Below are 20,436 nucleotides of genomic sequence, written 5' to 3'. Positions count from 1 at the left end.
AAAACTATAAAACTACCATTTTCTCAAAGTATAAAATATGTTTAATACGCTGCTGTGCAAATCTAATAACTTTATTTAACCAGGTCACAGTAATGTGACTGAGAACAGTAGCTCTGGGTGGACTATTGCAATTAAAATGTATAAAAGAATTTTATATATGTTTCAGAAGGAACATCATAGTAGTTTAGACTTCCAGCTGAAGACAGTAACAGTGTAACGTGTAATTTTGAGAAGTTTATATTAGAGACTCAAAAGCTGTCGATGTGGACGGTTAAACTGCCCAAAGGTGACAACGCATAATAATAAAGTACAAAACCACTCGAAGGATCATATGAAAATCCAACATACCATAAATGAGATACGGTTTGTATCACTAAAATCTGCTCGCTCACACTACAAATAGATCCATAGAAAAAAGTTAAATTATGATTATTTGACCAAAGTTAATGTGTGTACAAAAAACAGCATCTATCCTCTCTTAGGAATTTCATGTACAGTGAACACCAAAGGCATGAGAAGGTTTATACTGTAACCACCCTTTTGGCAACTGGCAACATCGTGGCTTGTGTTAAATATTCTGCATTTTTGAAAAGCTGTTTTGCAATATTTAGCTCAGCGCTTTGTCCATCAGTGTATTCTTAATAACTTGAAGGCAGCCATGGGCAGGCGAGAGCAGTACAAGTCAACTCCACCACACGGTCTGCAGTGATGACAAACGGCATGCAGAGAAAAATCCACCCATTGACACACAAACAGGCACTCACTGCTCTGTACACCAAACACCGTGATCAGAATGAGAGCAATAGCAGGTGGGACACCAATCCCACTGTGGGACACAGAAACACACGGATTCTGACACAGACAGTACCTGGTGTGCAATCGGATTCGTCGGAACCTGAAGGCACAAAAACATTTACATGGAGCATGTCGTCACCGTGATGGCAACAAGTTAAATAAAAACACTCCACATCAAGTGCCTCAGCAACCACACAGGAACTAAACCAAATTCACACACAATTTCTGCTGTACCACTCAAGTGTGTGACATGGTAACTGGGACTCCAGACCCCAAATGTTTCTCTCATTGCTCTTCTATGTCAGACTGTGTGTTTGGTTGCTGGGGATGGCAGTACATACGTTGTGACTGGGATACCATCTTTGTGCGACTGCGTCCTCGTGAGTCCACTTGGCTGGACACGTTGCTGGCAGTGGACAAGGGCTGCTTTGTATGTACGCGGCCTGTATGTGTGCACAAAATAAATGTTAAACACACACACCCAAAACACACAGCTAGGCTAACACATATGTTTGCGAGTGAATGAAGCCAAGAACCTACAAAGCACTACAGCTGAGGAAAAATACTACGGAGGCTGGAAGCTGCCAAACTAAACACGAGTATATACACTCATCTACGTGCACACAGAGCTATACACATCAGGAATGTTTCAGGAGAATAGAAAACCATTGGGAATTTAATGTGGTCATAAGACACCTAATTACTGGTCATTTTTAGCCACAATTTGATCTGATATACACATTAGATATTTTACAAAAAGATGTTACCAACATCAGTTTCAACTTATAAACAAAATGGAACTAAAAGGGCAGTCATTTCAGCAGACACCTTAACCAGGGCCAAGAATGTCACATATCAGAAGATATTTTAAAAATTAAATAAATGAATAAATTTCTTGCCTCCATCGCTTTATACAAATTCCCACAACAATTATTTCATCAAGTTTTGGGACAATCAGTTCAGCAGCTGTTAAATCGCCCCCCACCTCACCACACAGAGGTAAATGCTGTGAATATTCAATGTATCAACAAAATGGTAACATTTACAAAATAAATACATTAATTTGTAGTATTGTGATGGAAACATTCCTGAGATGCACACAGGCGCACACACCTAAATACAATCTTACCATTGTCTGACCTGGTCCCTATAGACAGACAAAGAACGGGCATCTTGTAAGTATCATATTTCAACAATTTTCTGTACAAAACTCACACATAAATATACCCTGGAGATCCCAAATAATAACTAAATAAATGAATAAGGACTCTGTCTGATTTAATGTTGGAGCTGATGGTTCATCAACTTTTAAAGAGGATTAATAAAGCAAAAACACAGAAATGTAAAAATTAAATTACTATGCAATGACAGAAGAAATAACATGGATGTGAAAGATTAACAACAGAGGGTGCTGTAGCCATGCCTAACAACTAAATGAAATGAAGAGGAGGGACAAAAGGAAAAGCTGAGGGTGAAGCTGAGACAGAAGATCTTACCATCCGTTTTATCAGAGGCATCATCTTTGAAGGCACAGATTAAAAGAAAGAAGAAAACAAGAGAAACAAGGATAACACAGGAGAAAGAAAGGAAAAAGAAGTACACGACCAAATAAAAACATCAACAGAAAAGAGGAAAAGAAAGGAACGTTGGTCAGGGGAAAAAATAACAGAAGGTTAACAGGATCGAAAATGAGCAAAAGGAAGGGTGGAGAGGAAATGAAAGAATGGATAGAGGGGGAAAAAAACAGCAGATAAGAGAAACAAAGAAAGGAGCACAATGTTTATTAGGACCAGAATATCAGGTGACCACAGAATAGCAATACAGTGGCTGACACGGAGACAAACGAACACTCAGGACAACACTGAAGTATGCAGCATGCACACAGACAACATCCATGAGAACATTCAGAATACATTAACAGGCAATGAGCAGGCACCAGGACAGGAGAGGAGAGGAGGAAGGCCAGAGCACGCGTGTATGCCCATCCTAAATACCTCAAAAAAACAAAGAGAAGGTCTGATGGTAAATTACTACACCCAGTTATTCAGAAGTTCTAACTGTAATATGAACTCATCACTGCCTGACAACCTCCTGATCACATGCCCACAATGTTCTGCACGAAGCAACCATCTAACTTGATTGACAGAACCCTTACCCAATGAGGAGTAGGAACCAGGATGCTGTCGTCCCGAACCCCTGGCCTGTCCCGCGTGTCGTTGCTTAGCAATTGCTGCAGCATTTACATCCACGTCGCTACGGGAACGCTGCAGGGAGGCTGACGATAACCCACCCTTTGAACCCACAGGGACTGACAGAAGAGGAGGAGGAGGAGGAGGAGTGATTTGGGAAGGAATGGGAGGAGTTGATGGGATACATTTACACATCACAAACACATGCTGGCACAACACTCCACAAACATTAATACCATACAGAGATACAAAAATAGCCATGTACACATACACGCACACGTATGTGTATGTGTACATGTGCACTGTCGTATAAACATAACAGGATGTGACTGTACAGTTCTGGAAGCAGGCAGATGTGAATGAGTATGACGGGAAATGACTGTTGGATCAGGTGTGTGTCACAGTGTGTATGTATTTTCATTGAAGCACGTGAGTATCAGATGTGTGCATATGTGAAAGCTGCCTTTGTGTGTATTTGTGTCAGACTCACCTCGGCCTGGACCTGTCGGCCATTTAGATGTCAGAGGCCGACTAACAGGGGGAGAGGAAAGTAGATTAGTACACATAAATAAATTAGTTAAAACCAAAAGCCACAATAAAGATGAAGTTCCCAATGATTAAACAAATTTGGAATCTGTTCCCTTGATGATTAATTTGAATAATTTTTTTCAGTATCCTGCAGAGCAAGTTCTCTGAACTACTATCAAGCTAATGTACACAAACAATGACCTCAAATTAATAACGATCTATTTCACCTAACAAATGTAGGTCCACGTGGAGTCAAAGTAAAAGGTAGAAAACTCTACAATAAACACATTCCAGCAAAGCTGAGTAAGAAATGTTTATCACTGCAAAAATTGGCCACAACAGAAACCTTCTGGCAATTGTTAGGAAAATAACTCGACCACTAAAAGCTGTAGCAAATTTTGTGATCTAGTTACGTTTAACTGAGACTTCCAACATTATATTTAATTTATGGGAAAGAACTAGAGCGCTGCGCTCGTAGAGCGCAAACCTTCACCAACACTAGTTTCCAATTCCACAAATTTTTACCTTGGAAAAAATTTCAATGTCAAAGTCCTGTTAGAAGTGGCTTTTCATGAGCTAAAATATAATACAAATATAGATCAAAAGGGCTTTTCAATGTTAAAATTAAATATTCGCTAAATCCACAACACGGCTCAGACGCAGATCAAACTTAGTCTATTCACTGAGAGTGCCAGTTTGCACCTCACTGTCACAAATGAGTGTGACTGAGCCACTTTTGATGTACATCAAATGGGCTGTTCAATATTAAATTCAAACATTCATAAAATCCACAATCCGGATCACATCCAGATCAAACTTTATCAAGCATTAGTGAGCACCAGTCTGCAACTCACCTTCAAATATGAGAGTGACTAGGGCACGTTTGATTAAGATATAATGTAAAATATGCATTAAATGAGGTTTTCAATCTTACATTTAAATGGCCACAAAATCTGCAATCCGGACCAGATCCAGATCAAACTGTGTCAGTTGATAAAGGATACCATCCTGCATCTTTTTTGAATCAGTTACATGTTAAAGGACAGGGATTTTTCCAATTTTCCACCATTTTTCCTGACTTTGACCTTAAAAATTGAATCAGTTTTTACTTACCAGGATAAGAATCCTCTGTAAAAATTTCATAACGATATATGAAAAATTGTGGGTTACAGGCTGTTCACAAACAGACAAACAAACAGGGGCGTAAGCATAACCTCTGCCCAACTTCATTGGCGGAGTAATGAGTGATACATTTTAAAGTCTTGATGACACTATTTTTATACTGACAAAAACTGCCATTTGAAATGAATTTGATTAGGTCATTTTTTTAAATATTCTTGTACAATTGGGATTATACTGTTGTCACTTGGAAATTAAAATTTCCCCAATACAGTGATGACAGCTAATCTGTAATAAGAGGTGGCATGACAGGAAACTACACCAAAGCCTTTCTACTATGATACAATTTCAGCATTCTTGGCCTAAATTGTGACAAATGTAAAGTGATGACAAATTCTTAATTGTTGGGTTGGAATAAGGAAATAAAAACCATTCAATAATCTAGGAGGTCTTTGATTGTTCAATACTTGCAAAGTGTAAAACTTTAAGGTAAGGGGATGACCCATTTTCCTTAGCATTTCCCGTTGCTGAAGTCACACAGCAGGGAAACCAAGAATTCAAAGGATTTATGTCAGGATCTTAATGGGGCATCAGACCTGTCATGATAACTACTTTGGTGGACAATACATTGTCCCAGAAATAATCATGATATATAATCATGATATATGTTATGACTGTTATTTTAAGACTTTATTTTACACCAATAATGCAAGCGATTTCAAACGATTTCAAAGAGCAATCAACTATTAAAGCAATTAAATATTAATTCTTAATGACATTCAAACACCAAGCAGCTCATTCCACACTTCCCTATCCTCGCAGGACTTGGCTGAGGTCAGGGAAGTGTGGAATAAGCTGCTTAATGTGCTGCCACTGCGACCTGGATAAACGTCAGAAAATGAATGAATGAATGATGGATGGATAGATGATGATATCCTTTAAAAAAGCATGTATACACTACTGAAAAATAGAATGGACTGTTGGGGTCTTTTAAAAACTACATGTACAATACAGTAAATAAAGGGGGTTTAAAGATATGACACACCAGCTTGTTCACATTAATTCTCTCTCATTGGTCTTAAAAAACCCAAAATGCACATGGATTTGAAACCAAGACCAATTGGACTTATTCTCCAAATTTTATTTTACCTTATTTCTGGACATTCACCAAGAGCAACAACGAGCCTCAGGGCTTCTATGGGAGTTACAATAAAATTTAATAATAATAATAATCTGGCACTGTGTAGCTAAAATGTTGGTCTCAAGTGAAGCAAAAATGATCATAGTTATGTCCATATATTGTATGATGAGTAATTATTGTTACAGAGTTAATGGGAATGTGTAAGTCAACAAGTGAGTGCTTCTTCATTGCCACAACTCAAAAGCAGGTTTAGATGTCTACTGTAACACTATGATGTTTAGAAGAGCAGTGCTGAGCTTTGATTACTTGAGGCTCTCTTGGGATGAGGATGATGAACGGTCACTTTGGGGAAGCGAGGCCACGCTACCAGAGCTCTTCAAGCAGGACTGAAGGGTCCTCTGATAGGACGATTCTAAAGAGTTGTACAGAGCATCTGCTTCTGCTGGAAAGTGGTTTCTTAGACCCCAGTAGGCTCTGCATAAACCACGGGAACGGGGGAAAAAACAAGGTGAAAGGGACCAAGAGAAACATCATTTGGGGGTGGGGGAGTGGGTACAAACAAAAGTCAGAGCGAGAAAAAAAAAGGGACACCAGAATTGGGATCCAGACAGGAAAAAGGAAAATAATATTCAAAACGGCTCATTTTTCACATAATGTGATTTTCAGAAATGCGTGTTGAGTGTGTGCACGCATGTCTTACTTGCGGGCCTCCACTCTGGCCTCTGAGTCAGCATCTCGAATTCCTTTCTTGATGCTGTCAACCAGAACCGCAGTGTGCCTGGGAGGGACAGAAAGTCAGAGATAGAAAAACATTAAAGGGGCCCAAGCAGAAAACCAGACTTCAAACAGGCTTTTTCCTCCATAAACTGCATTAAAGTGAAGCCTGTGAAGTTGTGTTTGTTTTTTAACACTGTGATTTTGAGCACAGCTTTGCTCTAAATAAAACCACAGTGAGCACGATCCTCACCTCTCTAGTGAGTGGGTTTGCCATTCCTGGAGCAGAAGGTCCAAGAAATCATAACAGCGCCTGGAAATGACAGATTCTCACTATTGTCAAAAATGATTCACACACAACCATAAGCAATGGCAATTCAATTTCAAAGCCATTTACTAATGTCAACATCAGACTCACCTCCTAACAGCCACAGACTTGGATGTGCAGTTACTGGTTATCAAAGGGATGAGCCTCGGGACATGGGTGTGCTGAGGGCACAAATATATCAGGAGGTAAATGACGAAAGACTAAAGTAGTCACACCGAAGCTGCTGAAACACAAATGTGTTTAAAAAAAATAAATAAATCTCACCCGTATAATGATCCGGATAGCCGACACACCGGAGGTGGCCATAACTTTGGCACAGTTTGGGATGAGGTTAAAGAGAACAGGGACTATCGCTTCTGCTCCATGGTCAAACTTGTTTCCCAACACAGACGAGAGGTGGCTACAAACAAAGACATACCAAATTTAAAGATGCTTTATCAATAGCATGTTCATTGTCTGAATTTCATACAACTCACTCACTGTGCATGAGGTATAGCGATAGTGTAAAAATAACACAGCTGCTGCAGACAGTTCTGCCATTTTCTTATTGTGTTGCTGCAGGCAGTAAGCCAAATGTGTCAAGCTACTGCTTGCACCTCACAATAAAAGCATTTCAACATCAAAGCACCATTAGCCCTTCACTGTAAGAGTCACGCATCAATGCAGGACTCTAAAATCAGAGCAATAAGAGGATTTTTCTGACATTAAGGTTTCCTAAAAGACTTAAACATTATCAACACTTTTGTCAAGAAGTTGTTTAAAAATGTCTGTTGTGTTTCCTCATATGTGTCACAAAGTATGAGGAGGGTTGCTCAAAACACCACAGACTAACAATTAATCCAGAATAAACAAAAAGAGAAAAAAAAACTGATGTAGCACAAATAAATGCCGGAATGAAGATAGAGAATTTTGCACTTCAAACAAACAAGCATTCAGTAATTAATGAATAATATTTTCTTAACCTGAACATCAACCCAACAAGAATTAACAGTATTTTGTAGCAGTTGCTAAAACACACACTGAAAACTAACGGGGGGAAAACACATTTTAAAAGATTAAATAGTCGTAAACCTACATGATAGAGTTATTTCTATTTACAGGGGTATTTGTATGGGAACACTCACGCCACAGTGATGCAGGCCTCTCGGACCACCTGGGAGCGCAGATCTTTAGCCGATAATTTGAAGGCTCCGTCAAGCAGCCGTAGGTGCTGGTAGAAGCAGTCGTAGTTGGCTGCACCCGCTACCAACAACGAGCGGATCTTTTTAAGCTGCATACAGAACACAAACATCAACAACAGTGAAACACAGCAAAACTGTTATAAAATATGGTCCTTCTACAGCTTTACAAAATCTGATGACCAATCAGTTACTGAATCAGGGTTTAGACTTCAGAGTTCTGTCTGTGAGCAGAGAGAAAACATGAACATGATTTAGGACACAATGAACTAGGGAAACATTGTCGGTGAATCAACTGACAGCATTGGCTCTTTGGTCCCAGTCATGTTTGTCATCGGAACAAACTTCACGGATCTTATTCAAGTTGTCCTCAAGGTCCCTTGTTGAGTAGATCTGCACAAAGAAACACAACAGCCAGTAGAAGAGATGAAGCAGAATTAGAAGAGATGAGAAAGGATGAGACAAACGCTGCAAGATGATTCTGTGCAACTTTCTGCGTGTATTTCTCTGTGTGTGGTTTACCTGAACAGTAGGAACGTCTGTGAACGCTTTCGTGAAGTCATCTTCATCAACTGCCCCTGCACCTTCCTTGGAGACTGCAAAATCCAGAGCAGAACCAATAAATACACGTTGAGATTATTAAATGTTATTTGCAAGCCGATAGCTGATAAGGATGTCTGTGCTGGTTTGGTTTTTGTGTTTCAGATTTCGTTCATAAACAAGTGTTGAATAACACAAACACTTGCATCAGCAGAGAAACCCACATCTGTAATGGACTTGTTGACACTAATGGGTTTGTCAGTCAATCCTCTGTGGGGGATAGCAAATCTGTGGACCAGACCTATTCACACTCCTCAATGAAGAAGGAAAGTGAAGGACAGAGACGCCAAATAAAATAAAAATAGGATGAGAAAGAACTGAACATAATCTCAGTGATTAGCAAGGATTTCACAAATGTATAGTCCGAAGAGTCAATGTAGCGATAGCGTAGGGGAGTTAATTTCGGCGAGTTTACAACATGTAGCTTCACGTTTAAGGAAAGAGTCACTACTTCATCTGGAAACAGTCTATTCACAAACATTGTTCTGATTTTATTTTCAGTGCTAAATGTAACACTAACAGAATTTCCACCAAAAACAAAACAAAACCAAAATGTCTTATTGCACATTGTTATTTGAATGACGCTCCCACAAGTCCGTACTTTTTCTTCTACTTTTGCTGCATGCACTCTGCAAAGAAATACCAGAAAGTTACGCAAAAGCCTTACAGAACCATAAAAATGCCCATCTGACTTAGCGCTGCCTGTGTTCATCATTGCACTTGCATGCAATGACCTCAGACAGTGGAAATATGGACAATGCAACCTTTCAAACTGATTTTCACTAATTTGACACATTTCTAACACTGGCTTTGTGAAATTAAGAAGTTTTCAATGAAAATATGACATATTGTCAAGGTGGAGAGACATGGCTGACATAACTGCAATTATGTTAGAATTGATTACTAATGTTGAACACTAAGAAACAGTTTAAACACATGGAATTAAAGGTTTGCAAAACCATCCTTGTCTTTGAGAGATACCCTACCCATGTACAGGATCAATTACACCCAGCTGTCGTGTTTCTCTTTTATTACTGCCAGTTATAAGTAACACTGAAACATCAGTCTTCTGTCTGGGTCTTGCTGTCGGTTTTTGACAGAATGTGCAGGCAAAGTTTCATTTAAATGCAAACGCAGACAAGAGGGTCTCCCACCAGCTACATCACGGAAAACTGGTCTCATAGCACAAGGAAAAGAAAACTTCCAGCTCACCAAGAATGAGACAAGCTGACGGTGCAGAGATGTTTATACAGCAGCTGCTATGTCTAGAATCATGTATTAGCAAGGTCAGAATGTGAAATATTCATCACATTTCGGCAAAGAAATGGTCTCAAAGCTGTGTGAGAATACCCATCATGCCCTGATTTCAGCCGATCACAGATACTCCACAATTAATACAACTGCAGCGACAAGAGATAACTGGCTTGCGTTTCCAAACAGGAGAGCTTTTAAATTGTTTATGAGCATGAAAATGAGATCAATTCATCGGTAGAGAAAGATAAAGAAGATGTACATGTTTCATCTTCCGTATAATTATTCAGGCAAGGCTGGAAAAGAGCCTGCTTATGCAGGCAATAGTATCGGAAACTAGAACACAAAGTATTTAGAGTTCTACAGTGCAAAAGACTAACAAAAATATATATACTGTAATTTCTGGACTACAGAGCGCACCTGAATATAAGCCGCACCCACCAATTTTAAAAAGAAAAAAGAAATTGTACATAAATAGGCCACACTTGTCTATAAGCCGCAGGTTTCCACATTGTAACATGAGATATTTACACAGAAAGATGTTAGACAGAAGTTCTGCTGACTGATGTGACAGAGCAACTGCAGCGCAAAGTGCCAGATGGACTTTTCTTCAGCAACGACAAGGAATTAAAGTATTTTCAGACGTCCTTTTCTTCAGGACGTGTTGTTAAATCCACTAAAAGTAGCAGGTAAGACTTTAAACTTATTGTGTGTGTGGATTTATGCCGCATGAGGACCGCAGCTTTCAGTCAATTAATGAACAGTATCAACTGATGTATTTTGACTTATGAGAAAGCCTGTAAAAATCCATAAATTAGCCGCATCATTGTTTAAGCTGCACTGTTCAAAGCGTGCAACAAAAGTAGCGGATTATAGTCTGGAAATTACAGTAATTTTTTTGTTTTTTGTACAACAAGTCTCTACTTGGCCTGATTTTAGAACCCTTCTCCGACCACATTACTGACAAGCATGCTAGTTGGTTTGGAATCTACAAGTCTTGATTGAGCAGCAATAGACATATATAAACTACAATTGGTCTGAATGTGAATTTGAAGCCTTCTTTGCAGAAGATCATTTTGTAATTCCGATACCATCATGTCGTTACCATGCATGGTGATGAGAAAATGTAAACTTTACTTACATGTATAAGGATTTGGCACAGATTTTTTTTTTAAACTAAACTATGAGCTAGCTGTAATATCCTGGTGTCATTGTAATCTTATACAAAATGAGCAGCACTGCGGTTTAAACCTGAAATGTAGACTGGGTGTGACCCCATCAAGAGAGAAAAAAGTGGCTGACCCTTCCAGGATAGATTTCTTTCTGGTCTTTTTGGCTTGATAAGGGTGGGATCTAAAAATATTACCAAATCTGCTCTCAATTTAATCCTGTGGAAAAACTGCCCATGAATATATCTGCAAGCCATGATAAGTGCTGAGACAGATCAAGCAGAAACAGCAGCACAAATACACTGCTTGGTTGTGGAAACAGCTTCTTTCCAAGCGAGTGAAAGAAGGGGAAAAATCAATGCATGCAAAGATGAAGCAAATACCTCAGCCATCTACAGCAAGAGGGTGATGTGACTGAGAGGAAGCTATAAACACAGACCACAGATACTGTATGAAGCTGTAGATGAGAGCTGAAAAGGGTATCATGTTTCTCAAGAGACATAAAGCCCAATGTTACATTGACCACTCTGTCTGCTTATTCAGTTCACTTCCTGTTCTATGAACTGCACATGAACCACAACAGGTACATTATTTTACTGACTGCATTTGACACATTTAATAATAATAATAATAATAATAATAATAATAATAAAAATGCACGCTTTGAAGAGCCAAGCTGTGTCACCGAAGTGTTGGTGTTTGCACAATCACGTCAGTACCTAGCTTCCCACTGGTACCACTGGGCCTACGTGCAGCGGAGGAGTCTCCAGATTTCTTGGGAACTTTTGGGACCTTGAACGAGGCCTGGGCTGAGGATGAGCGGCTCCCATCCACGCTGTCATCATCGTCAAAACTACGATCTGGAGGAGGAAATGAGAGAGAGCAGGTTGTTACACTCCAAACTGTAGCTAAGAAAATGGAAAAGTCAAACTTCTTTGTAAAACAAAACACTTATAAACAACTGTGAAATTTTTAAGAAGAACAAGAACAAAAAAGGTATATTAACCAACAACAGAGCTGAAATAACAGTACAAGTGTTGCTTCTTAAGATATCTTAAACCAAATGAAAATCATAAACCTGTCAAATCAAAATGGAAAAATGCAGATGTTCACCTTTTGACAGCTAAACTAACAAAGCCTTTACTGGTCAACCACAGGAGATACATAATGCTAATTTACTGTGAAAATTTGATTTATAATAAAGGAGTGCTGACAGTTACTGACTAAAGTATTTCGCTGCACTTTTTTGAGCTCCATTTCTTGTTTTATTATTAAGCAAACAAAACAGAAATCCATTAGAAGACAAGGCACAAATAAAAATGAGTAATGCTGAAATCAGTAGTAAATACAAATAATAGTAGTTGGAAGGAAAATGAAACAAAGTATACACAAAGATACTGTCACTCCTAAGCAGGAGAGGTCTAGCCATGCAACTGGTGATCGAGAGGGAACCCTGGAGTATAAAATTCCAATTTACATGCAAAACAAACAAACAAAATTAATAACTACAAAACTAGCATTAACATTTGTAAACATGCGTCTACATTTACAAGAGCTGCCATCACTTACACACTTGTGGATGGCAGTATGTACATAGAGTTGGCGCACACACAGATGAGTACACGGTGCATATTAAATCAAATGCACAGAATGTAGCTGGAATTGACAACCAGCTGTGCAGAAATGCGCCAAAGCTGACATCCCACACGTCAACACACACCTACTTACCTGCACCATGTCAACATGCAAAAATCACCGTCTTGCACATGTACATATGTTCGACCATGACATGGTAGCCTATTGTACCACAGTCAATGGTTTTAAGCGATTTTTTTAAATCGCTCTCTGATCCGAAACTATGTTCACCACGCACAACACACCCTGATCCATCCCTGCACTCACAATCACAGATCCGCTGGCAGATAAGTCGCCTCATGGTTCTGGGAGGGTGTGGTATTGGGATCCCTCTCGTCTCCGAGCACAAACTCCTTTCACCCACTTCGCATAGTGGGACAACACACCTTCGGCATCGCTACCCGAAAACCCTTCCGTCTATACAAGTGCCGGCATTTTCCTTCATGCCATCTCTTCCTCGCTCTCCCAGCATCTCTCCTCCTTCACACAGCAGTGTTGCAGCCAATCAGAGGAAAGATGACATCATGGTGTTGCAGCCAGTGCGGAGGCAGAATTAAGAATGTGTGTGTGATAGGAGAGAAAAGGAAAGACGCCTGTGTTATAAAAGGTATTTGGGGGACATGAAACGCATTTATTCAGCGAGTCTCTCTCTTCACACGCGAGAACAAAGCTCAGAGGAGGAGACTGGGATTGGGGAGGGGGGCCGAGACCACACCCCTCTGCCAGAACCCTCGACCCGCCCACTCAGACTCACGTAACCAAAGCAGTGCAGGCTTTAAGCATTCAGACAGTCTCAGTTTTCACCGCATTCTCTCTCTGTATTAACACAATGGATCTAAAATTGAACTATGAACACTCTTGTCTTGAATGACAAGGTGTTTGCATTAACACCAAATAGACCAATGATCATAGCCACACTGCACAAATGAAGGTGTGTGTGTGTGTGTGGGGCCAAGTGGTTAATGCACTTGGTTTCAGTGCAGAAGGTTCCCAGTTCAAATCCCACCCCTGCCACATTTCTCCGTGTAATGTGGAGTTGCGTCAGAAAGGGCATCTGGCGTTAAACTTGTGCCAATTCAACATCCACCTTGGATTTGCTGTGGCAACCCTAAGTGCAAACAAGGGAGCAGCCGAAGGGTCTTACTTACACTAAAAAAAATATAATCAATGGCATTAATTACTTATCGTTGTTTCAAGCTTTTTTCCTAAAGTATGGTCTTCAGAAAGACCACCCCTTGTTAAACTGAAGTGAGGTCAGATGAATAAAATGTTCTAGAGTCTAGCGTTTAGTCATAATACAATGGCTGCTTTGTCTAGACATTTGATATAATTTTCTAATATTGTAGAAACAACATATTAAAAATGGCTGTGGTATCCACTAAAACGAACATCACAATCAGTGTGCTGGGGCTCAGAGCCAAAAACTGGAAGTTGTTGTTGTTGTCGTCCATTCAGCTGCTCCTGTTTTGTTTGGGGTCACCACAGTGGATACAGCCAGATTCGCACTGGCATTTGGCACAAGTTTTACACTGGATGCCTTTCCTGACGCAACTCCAGGGTAACCTGGAGAAACATACACAGCTGCTGGTGTCCCAAAGAGGTCTCCCATCCAAGTACTGACCAGGACACGCACTGCTTAGCTTCTGAGATCTGACGGAATCAGGCTGACACAAAGCAGATCGGCTGCAGAGCCAAAAACTGGAAGTAACATCACATAAATAAATAACCTGAAACAAACGTGATTGCACCTTTTGAAAGGTAAGAAATCACAGCACATTTTCTATGCCCAACTAGTACTTTAGCTCAGCATAAGCTGGCAATGGTTAATGGATGGAAAGATGCAAAAAAAAAACAAAAAAACAAAACAAAATCCAATAACCAAGTAAACAAATACGGTGACATGTACAGTTACACACATATCTACAAAGACATGAATGGAACTGTACAAGGCCCCAATTAAATGGTAGTTTACTAACTGCAAGTACTTTTTAAAATTGCTAACAAATATTAAATGTCCATTAGCAGTATTTTGCCATGCATCAAAAGCCATAGTATCACTGTGCTAGCATGATTAGCATCGCTTGGTTTTGTCTCATCCGCCGCTTGAGAGAGAGAGAATCATTCTAATGGTTGCTCGGCTGTTGCCATGGTGACCAGTACAGACTGGTTCCTCAAGCAAACAGCACAAACACTTGAAAACAAGAGATCCTCACTCAACCACCCTATACATACCTCTAATTCAGGTTACTCAACAGTTGGATATATTTGATGATGTGTTAATTTATTGCGTGAAGATATAACCTGTGTAATGTGGAGTAAATGCTTTTCAAAGACCATCAGGATCACCATGGATACACCAGATTCTTTAAAAATGTGACAACATGCTACTAACAGGATATACAAATATAATATAGAGACACGGAGGAAAAAAGACAAGCACACGCAGACACACACACAGTGAGATACCACCTGAAGCTGTGTTTCCAAGGAAACAAAAAGGAGAGATTCCCTCGTCTCTCAGTTTCAAGAGAGTAGTCAAAGCAGGAGTCAAAAAGCAAAGATGATAGGTTTAAATGTGTAGATGTAGTAGACAAGAATTAATCAGTAATCAAATGTGAAAACACTTTGGCAGGAACAAGTAAATACACCAATCCTTAAATCATAATCCCAGAGTTATTCCTAGCCAAGGAACAAATATAATCCACAGGCAGAGAGAGACGGCGAAGACGAACTTAAACACTTGCTTTGGCTTTCCGTTTCTCTCCTTCACTAAAGAAAATCTGGGATTCGAAAGCAGACAGACTTTTGCAGAGCCCTCTTCAGATCTGTGTGTTCCACACAAAGCTTCATGTACACACACACACACGCACGCGGTCCATGCCATTTCCTCTCTTACCACATGGTGGCAGCAATTGAACTTATAATACCAGTTTTTAACAGCTAAACTCTCAAAAACATATAGTGACACTGCAGCATTTCCTGGATTACAGACATGACTGTCTTTTCCAGACGTCAACCTAATCACTTTACGATTCCCTTTAATAATGCACTGACGTAACAATAATTAAAGGGCTTTTATTAATCAAAGAATGAGTATATAAACTATACTGTGTAATCCAAACAGAGAGCCCAAATTCCACATTATGGGCCTTGTCTTGATGATAGATTGTGCCTGGTCTATAGTACATAGAATAAGCACTTTTGGAGGGCGTTTGCTATTTACAAAGAACATAACCTGAGCACAACATAGGATGAAGGAAGGGCACAATACATTTGTATTCACGGTCTTAAATAATCATGGGTATATTTTCAGTGTAACATGGATTATTACACCAATTAGACTGTCATTATCTGTCATTGCAGGACACTCTGGAACCTGGCACTGGCTATTTAGACAGTGTTGTATAAAGTACCGGAAAATACCACTTAAGTTCAAGTCATCGTTTGAAATGCTACTCAAGTAAAAGTCTTAAAGTATCTACTATCTAAGTATCTAAATTTCATTGTTGTTATGACAACGACAATAAATGCTATCTACATCTACATCTAGTATTTATTGTACTTAAGTATGACAAGTAATTTACAACTAAATGTACTCACGTATTAAAAGTAAAAGTACAAGTACATGTTAATCAAAAACGGACTGATTTTTTTTTTATATTACAAAGTTTATCTAGGCTTGTAAATGACTGGTAGTATTAGTCAAAGTACTGAAAATTGTGTACATCACACAAAAACACTTCATAAACAAGGTTTCAAAACCTAAACGAGAGTAGGCTACTCACTAGGTGTTCACAGGAAACATTTATTTCCATATGTATTTATTTATTTTCGTTGTTATGGTTTTATCTTTTCTGTTGTGTTTTGTTTCATTAATAGTCTATTATTATGGACTATTATTGTCTATTATGTAGACTATTATTGTTGTTGCTATTATTATTAATATATGAATAAAAATAAAAAAATTACAATTTGACTTTTACAACAACGAACGCTGAGCTATTAATTATACAGATGCTAACAGCTTAATGGTAACTTTAACATTGAAAATGCCATAGACATGCTACACGTTAGCATCGGTCCCGTTTTTAGTTTATAAAATACATCTATCAACTGTTTCAGAAGACCATAACAGGTCGGTTTAACATAAAAATATTAAATATTACTCACAGACATATGCTCTTCAGGGTTTTAGCGGGGAAAAATTAGGATAAAGCGAAATAAATCAATGAATCCACGAATCATAGAAGGAAGCACTGCTTTGATCTGCGAATCAATGCTTTTATTGGTTCAAGGTTTAAAGCAAAGCCGCGCTGCAGAAAAACTGATTACAGACCCACCGCAGGTCTGTAATCAATGTAGAGAAATTATCATTTTCCTAACAAACAAGTGCGCAACTGCAAAAAAGCCTACCGGACATGTCTCATGATGAATCAGCCTGACTTTGTTGCAGTCACCAGTAATCAATGGTGACTCTGGGTGAAAACACGACTTTTTTTCGAGTGTGTGTTTTTTTTTCGAGTTGGCGCATAGAAAATGTATTGGAGTAGAAGTATGCAATTAAGGTCGGAAATGTAGTGAAGTAAAAGTGAAAGCAAGCTGAATTAAAAAACTCAAGTAAATTACAAAGTCTCCCAAAACATACTTAAGTACAGTAGTGAAGTATTTTTACTTTGTTACTATACAACACTGTATTTAGATAGTGGCAAAAAGAGACATTTTCTGGTAAGAATGGCTCTATGCACGAAGCACATAATTGTTATGTGCCGACGCAGGTTGAGGAGCGGACCTGCATCTGACTGAACCCAGCGCTAAATAACCAGAAAGCGGTTCCAGAAAAAACAAAACAATTTTATTTTCTCCTTCTTGTGCAACACTCAGTGTACAACAAAAAGTGCGTTTATCTGGCGGAGTGAAGGACGGCGCGCTCTCCAGCGCCCAAAGGGATCGAAGCCCGGCGCTTCTGGACTCACATTCACCGCCAAACACCCCCCAGGTGGACACGACAAACCGACTCTGTGAAGGATAGAAGAGGTGAGGTAAGTCAACAGCTACAACTAATATCCTTCAAAGGCACACACTATCAGCAACACATTCAGGTCTGAATTTAAGCTTTATGTAAATGAGCAGCTTCTCACAACAGGTGGAGGATCATCAGTCCGCACGCCACGGCAGTGAGAAGCGAGCTGCACAATTCTCATCAATGTTCAAATATACTGCGTAACAAAATACCAAATTACTGTTAACACTTATTCAGACAATCAATCACCTCTGATGTGTGCTGACAGCATGTGTCCCTCACCCGTCCTCCTTCACAGGCACGATGTGTCAAACCCAGGCGCGGTCCTCAGCGTCTCATAAACGAACGTCACAAGGTCAAGTTCCCGGCAATTCTGCTCCAATCACACATGGCTTAAATGCAGAACCCCATCTCATTATCTGCCTCAGCTGAAAGTCTTTAAGGTTGCACGTGAGCATCATCCACAGGTGCTGCATATCACACTGATGAGGGTGAAGGACTCTTCTGCCAGCACCTTCTCCACAGACAAAAAAACAGTTTGCATACCACCTGGAGAGCAAAGAAAAGAAAAGAACACCAAAATGTCCAGCCAAACCCCCCCAACACACAACAATAATAGATCATTTATGGGAGTAACATCTACCACAACACCCTGTGGTGAAACATCTAAGCTCCTCGTTGCTGCAACTCGTCCTCCTTCGTCTTAGTCCACCCAGTCTCCTCCTCCATATCCCACCTGATATGTACATATGCTATTTAAACACTGTGAAAATGGCAACGTGTCAGTTCAGAACTGCCATGTTTATGACAGGATACTCAGTCACTATTAAGAAAAAAAATGTTTAATTAATATGTAAATATGGTTTCTTGTCTGTGCAAACACTTAATGACTACAAGAGGACAAAGTTTTTCTAATTCGTCAGCTTTTCTGTTCAAAACCATTGATACATCAACGTCTCATCAGCTGGACTGCTGCATGAGACATCATCATATGTACTAGAGAAGAAAATACTAAATATGAGATGAAGAGCATAAAAAGTTATCCGAGAAAACTGCAGTATTACATATTCTCACTGAAAAATATGTGACTGCTTCAAATCCTTTGCAAATTAAACAGAAAACACAGCAAGTGCTCAAACAGGGGTGCCCTAATCAGTCATTTAACATTAAGGATCTGCCGATAGTGATTCCCAAAATTTTCTTTTCCTAAATATTGCACTTGCACAAAGCACACTGCCAAGCACATTAAAGTCTATCAAATGTACGTGCTTGACAAATTAAATGGTAAATGGACTGCATTTATATAGCGCTTTTCCATCTGCATCAGATGCTCAAAGCTCTTTACAATTATGCCTCACATTCACCCCGATATCAGGGTGCTGCCATACAAGGCGCTCACTACACACCGGGAGCAATAGGGGATTAAAGGCCTTGCCCAAAGGTCCTTAGTGATTTTCCAGTCAGGCGGGGATTTGAACCCATGATCTTCTGGACTCAAGCCCAACACCTTAACCACTAGACCATCACCTCCCCCAGCTCTGCCAACAGCTGCTCCTTCATGTTTTATTTTCATCTTTAAATTAAGTGAACAGATTTTTTTTTTTATGTGGCACATTAATTCCAGTTCGTGCAAAACTGTAGCTGTAAAACTAGGACATGAAGAGTAACACTGAACAATGTTTTAGTTGTTAAAAATAGAGTCTTCTTCATCATCACCATTATTATTATTATGATGATGTGCAAAAAAACTTCTGATCATCAAAAGTGGACGTTTACTCCAAGGGGTTAGAGGGCCATTCCCTCTCCTCTCCACAATGGCTACATAGAGGCTCTGCGAGCAGGATGAAAAGAAACATGAGATGGAAAAACATTTATTCATGTGGAAAGTGCTATCTGACTGACCGGCTATACCACATGTGCCATCTGTCATAAACAGACTTTCTGCATATCTGAAGTGAAGGAGAGTAAAAAATGTTTTTAAAACTTGCACCACCGGTGCAGTGCCTGTTTTCACTGCACTATGAAACAGAGATACATAAATGATTATCTGTATAAAACAGTTTTATTACACATTTAATAGAGCCCGACCGATATGGATTTTCTGAGGCAGATGCCGATAACGATATTCGGATGAAAAAAATTCAGATAATCGATAAATCGGCCGATTTGCCGATAGATCAGCCGATGTTATTATTACTTTTTAAAGTGAATAAAATGTTCTTTTTTGGACCCTTAACAAAAAAGGTATGAGCTAAAAGCTGAAGCTTTGTGCTCATATTGACTTTACTAACTTTACAGCAGAGAAGAATTTGCAAGTTAAAAAAATGCAATCAAGAATTAAACCTTTGTGAAATTAACAAATACATATCCTTAAAAAGAGTTGTGAAATACATCTGATCTTGTACCTCTTGTTGCTGCAATTTAGATATAGGTTATATTACAGGTAGAAAAACGTTTTCAGTTGCAGGCAAGTAACTGAGAGGAAAAACACAAACACTAAGGAAACATTTTCACAACACTCCTCTAAATGTGGGGCGAATGTAATCGCAAAGTTATTACAAACAACATCCTTATAAACTTACTTCTATGCTTTTGTCAGCCGATCAGTGCAGTGTGACGGTGAACTACGGGGGCCGGTGATGAACACATTTAAGCAGGGGTGTAAGCAGCTCTCAGTTGAATGGAGTCAGAGCTCCATCTACTGGACAAACGGTGCAAGGACATTTTACATTGCCGACACAAACACTATTTCAGTAACTGTTCCGTTTA

The 20,436-nt window shown here is 39.4% G+C and overlaps 1 protein-coding gene across 21 annotated transcripts in view; it reads right to left on the bottom strand.

Moving 5' to 3' along the window:
- clasp2 (cytoplasmic linker associated protein 2) overlaps window positions 1-20,436 on the bottom strand; it is a 103,766-nt gene that overhangs the window by 44,242 nt on the left and 39,088 nt on the right. For 15 of the 21 annotated variants that reach the window (XM_034161051.1, XM_034161053.1, XM_034161055.1 and 12 more), the window contains exons 8-22: window positions 11,732-11,872; window positions 8,515-8,588; window positions 8,293-8,385; window positions 7,939-8,084; window positions 7,079-7,214; window positions 6,905-6,975; window positions 6,740-6,799; window positions 6,473-6,550; window positions 6,079-6,246; window positions 3,475-3,515; window positions 2,951-3,103; window positions 2,292-2,315; window positions 1,925-1,942; window positions 1,137-1,238; window positions 869-895 (exon numbers count right to left, since the gene is read on the bottom strand). In XM_034161051.1, the coding sequence (XP_034016942.1) occupies window positions 869-895; window positions 1,137-1,238; window positions 1,925-1,942; window positions 2,292-2,315; window positions 2,951-3,103; window positions 3,475-3,515; window positions 6,079-6,246; window positions 6,473-6,550; window positions 6,740-6,799; window positions 6,905-6,975; window positions 7,079-7,214; window positions 7,939-8,084; window positions 8,293-8,385; window positions 8,515-8,588; window positions 11,732-11,872 (1,332 nt within the window). The remainder of the gene's footprint in view (window positions 1-868; window positions 896-1,136; window positions 1,239-1,924; window positions 1,943-2,291; window positions 2,316-2,950; window positions 3,104-3,474; window positions 3,516-6,078; window positions 6,247-6,472; window positions 6,551-6,739; window positions 6,800-6,904; window positions 6,976-7,078; window positions 7,215-7,938; window positions 8,085-8,292; window positions 8,386-8,514; window positions 8,589-11,731; window positions 11,873-20,436) is intronic. The other 6 variants (XM_034161064.1, XM_034161071.1, XM_034161070.1 and 3 more) reach the window with 3 other exon arrangements.

Source organism: Thalassophryne amazonica, chromosome 20 (assembly GCF_902500255.1).
Source record: "Thalassophryne amazonica chromosome 20, fThaAma1.1, whole genome shotgun sequence".
NCBI classification, from domain to species: Eukaryota; Metazoa; Chordata; class Actinopteri; order Batrachoidiformes; family Batrachoididae; genus Thalassophryne; species Thalassophryne amazonica.
This window is presented reverse-complemented; position numbering and strand designations above follow the sequence as displayed.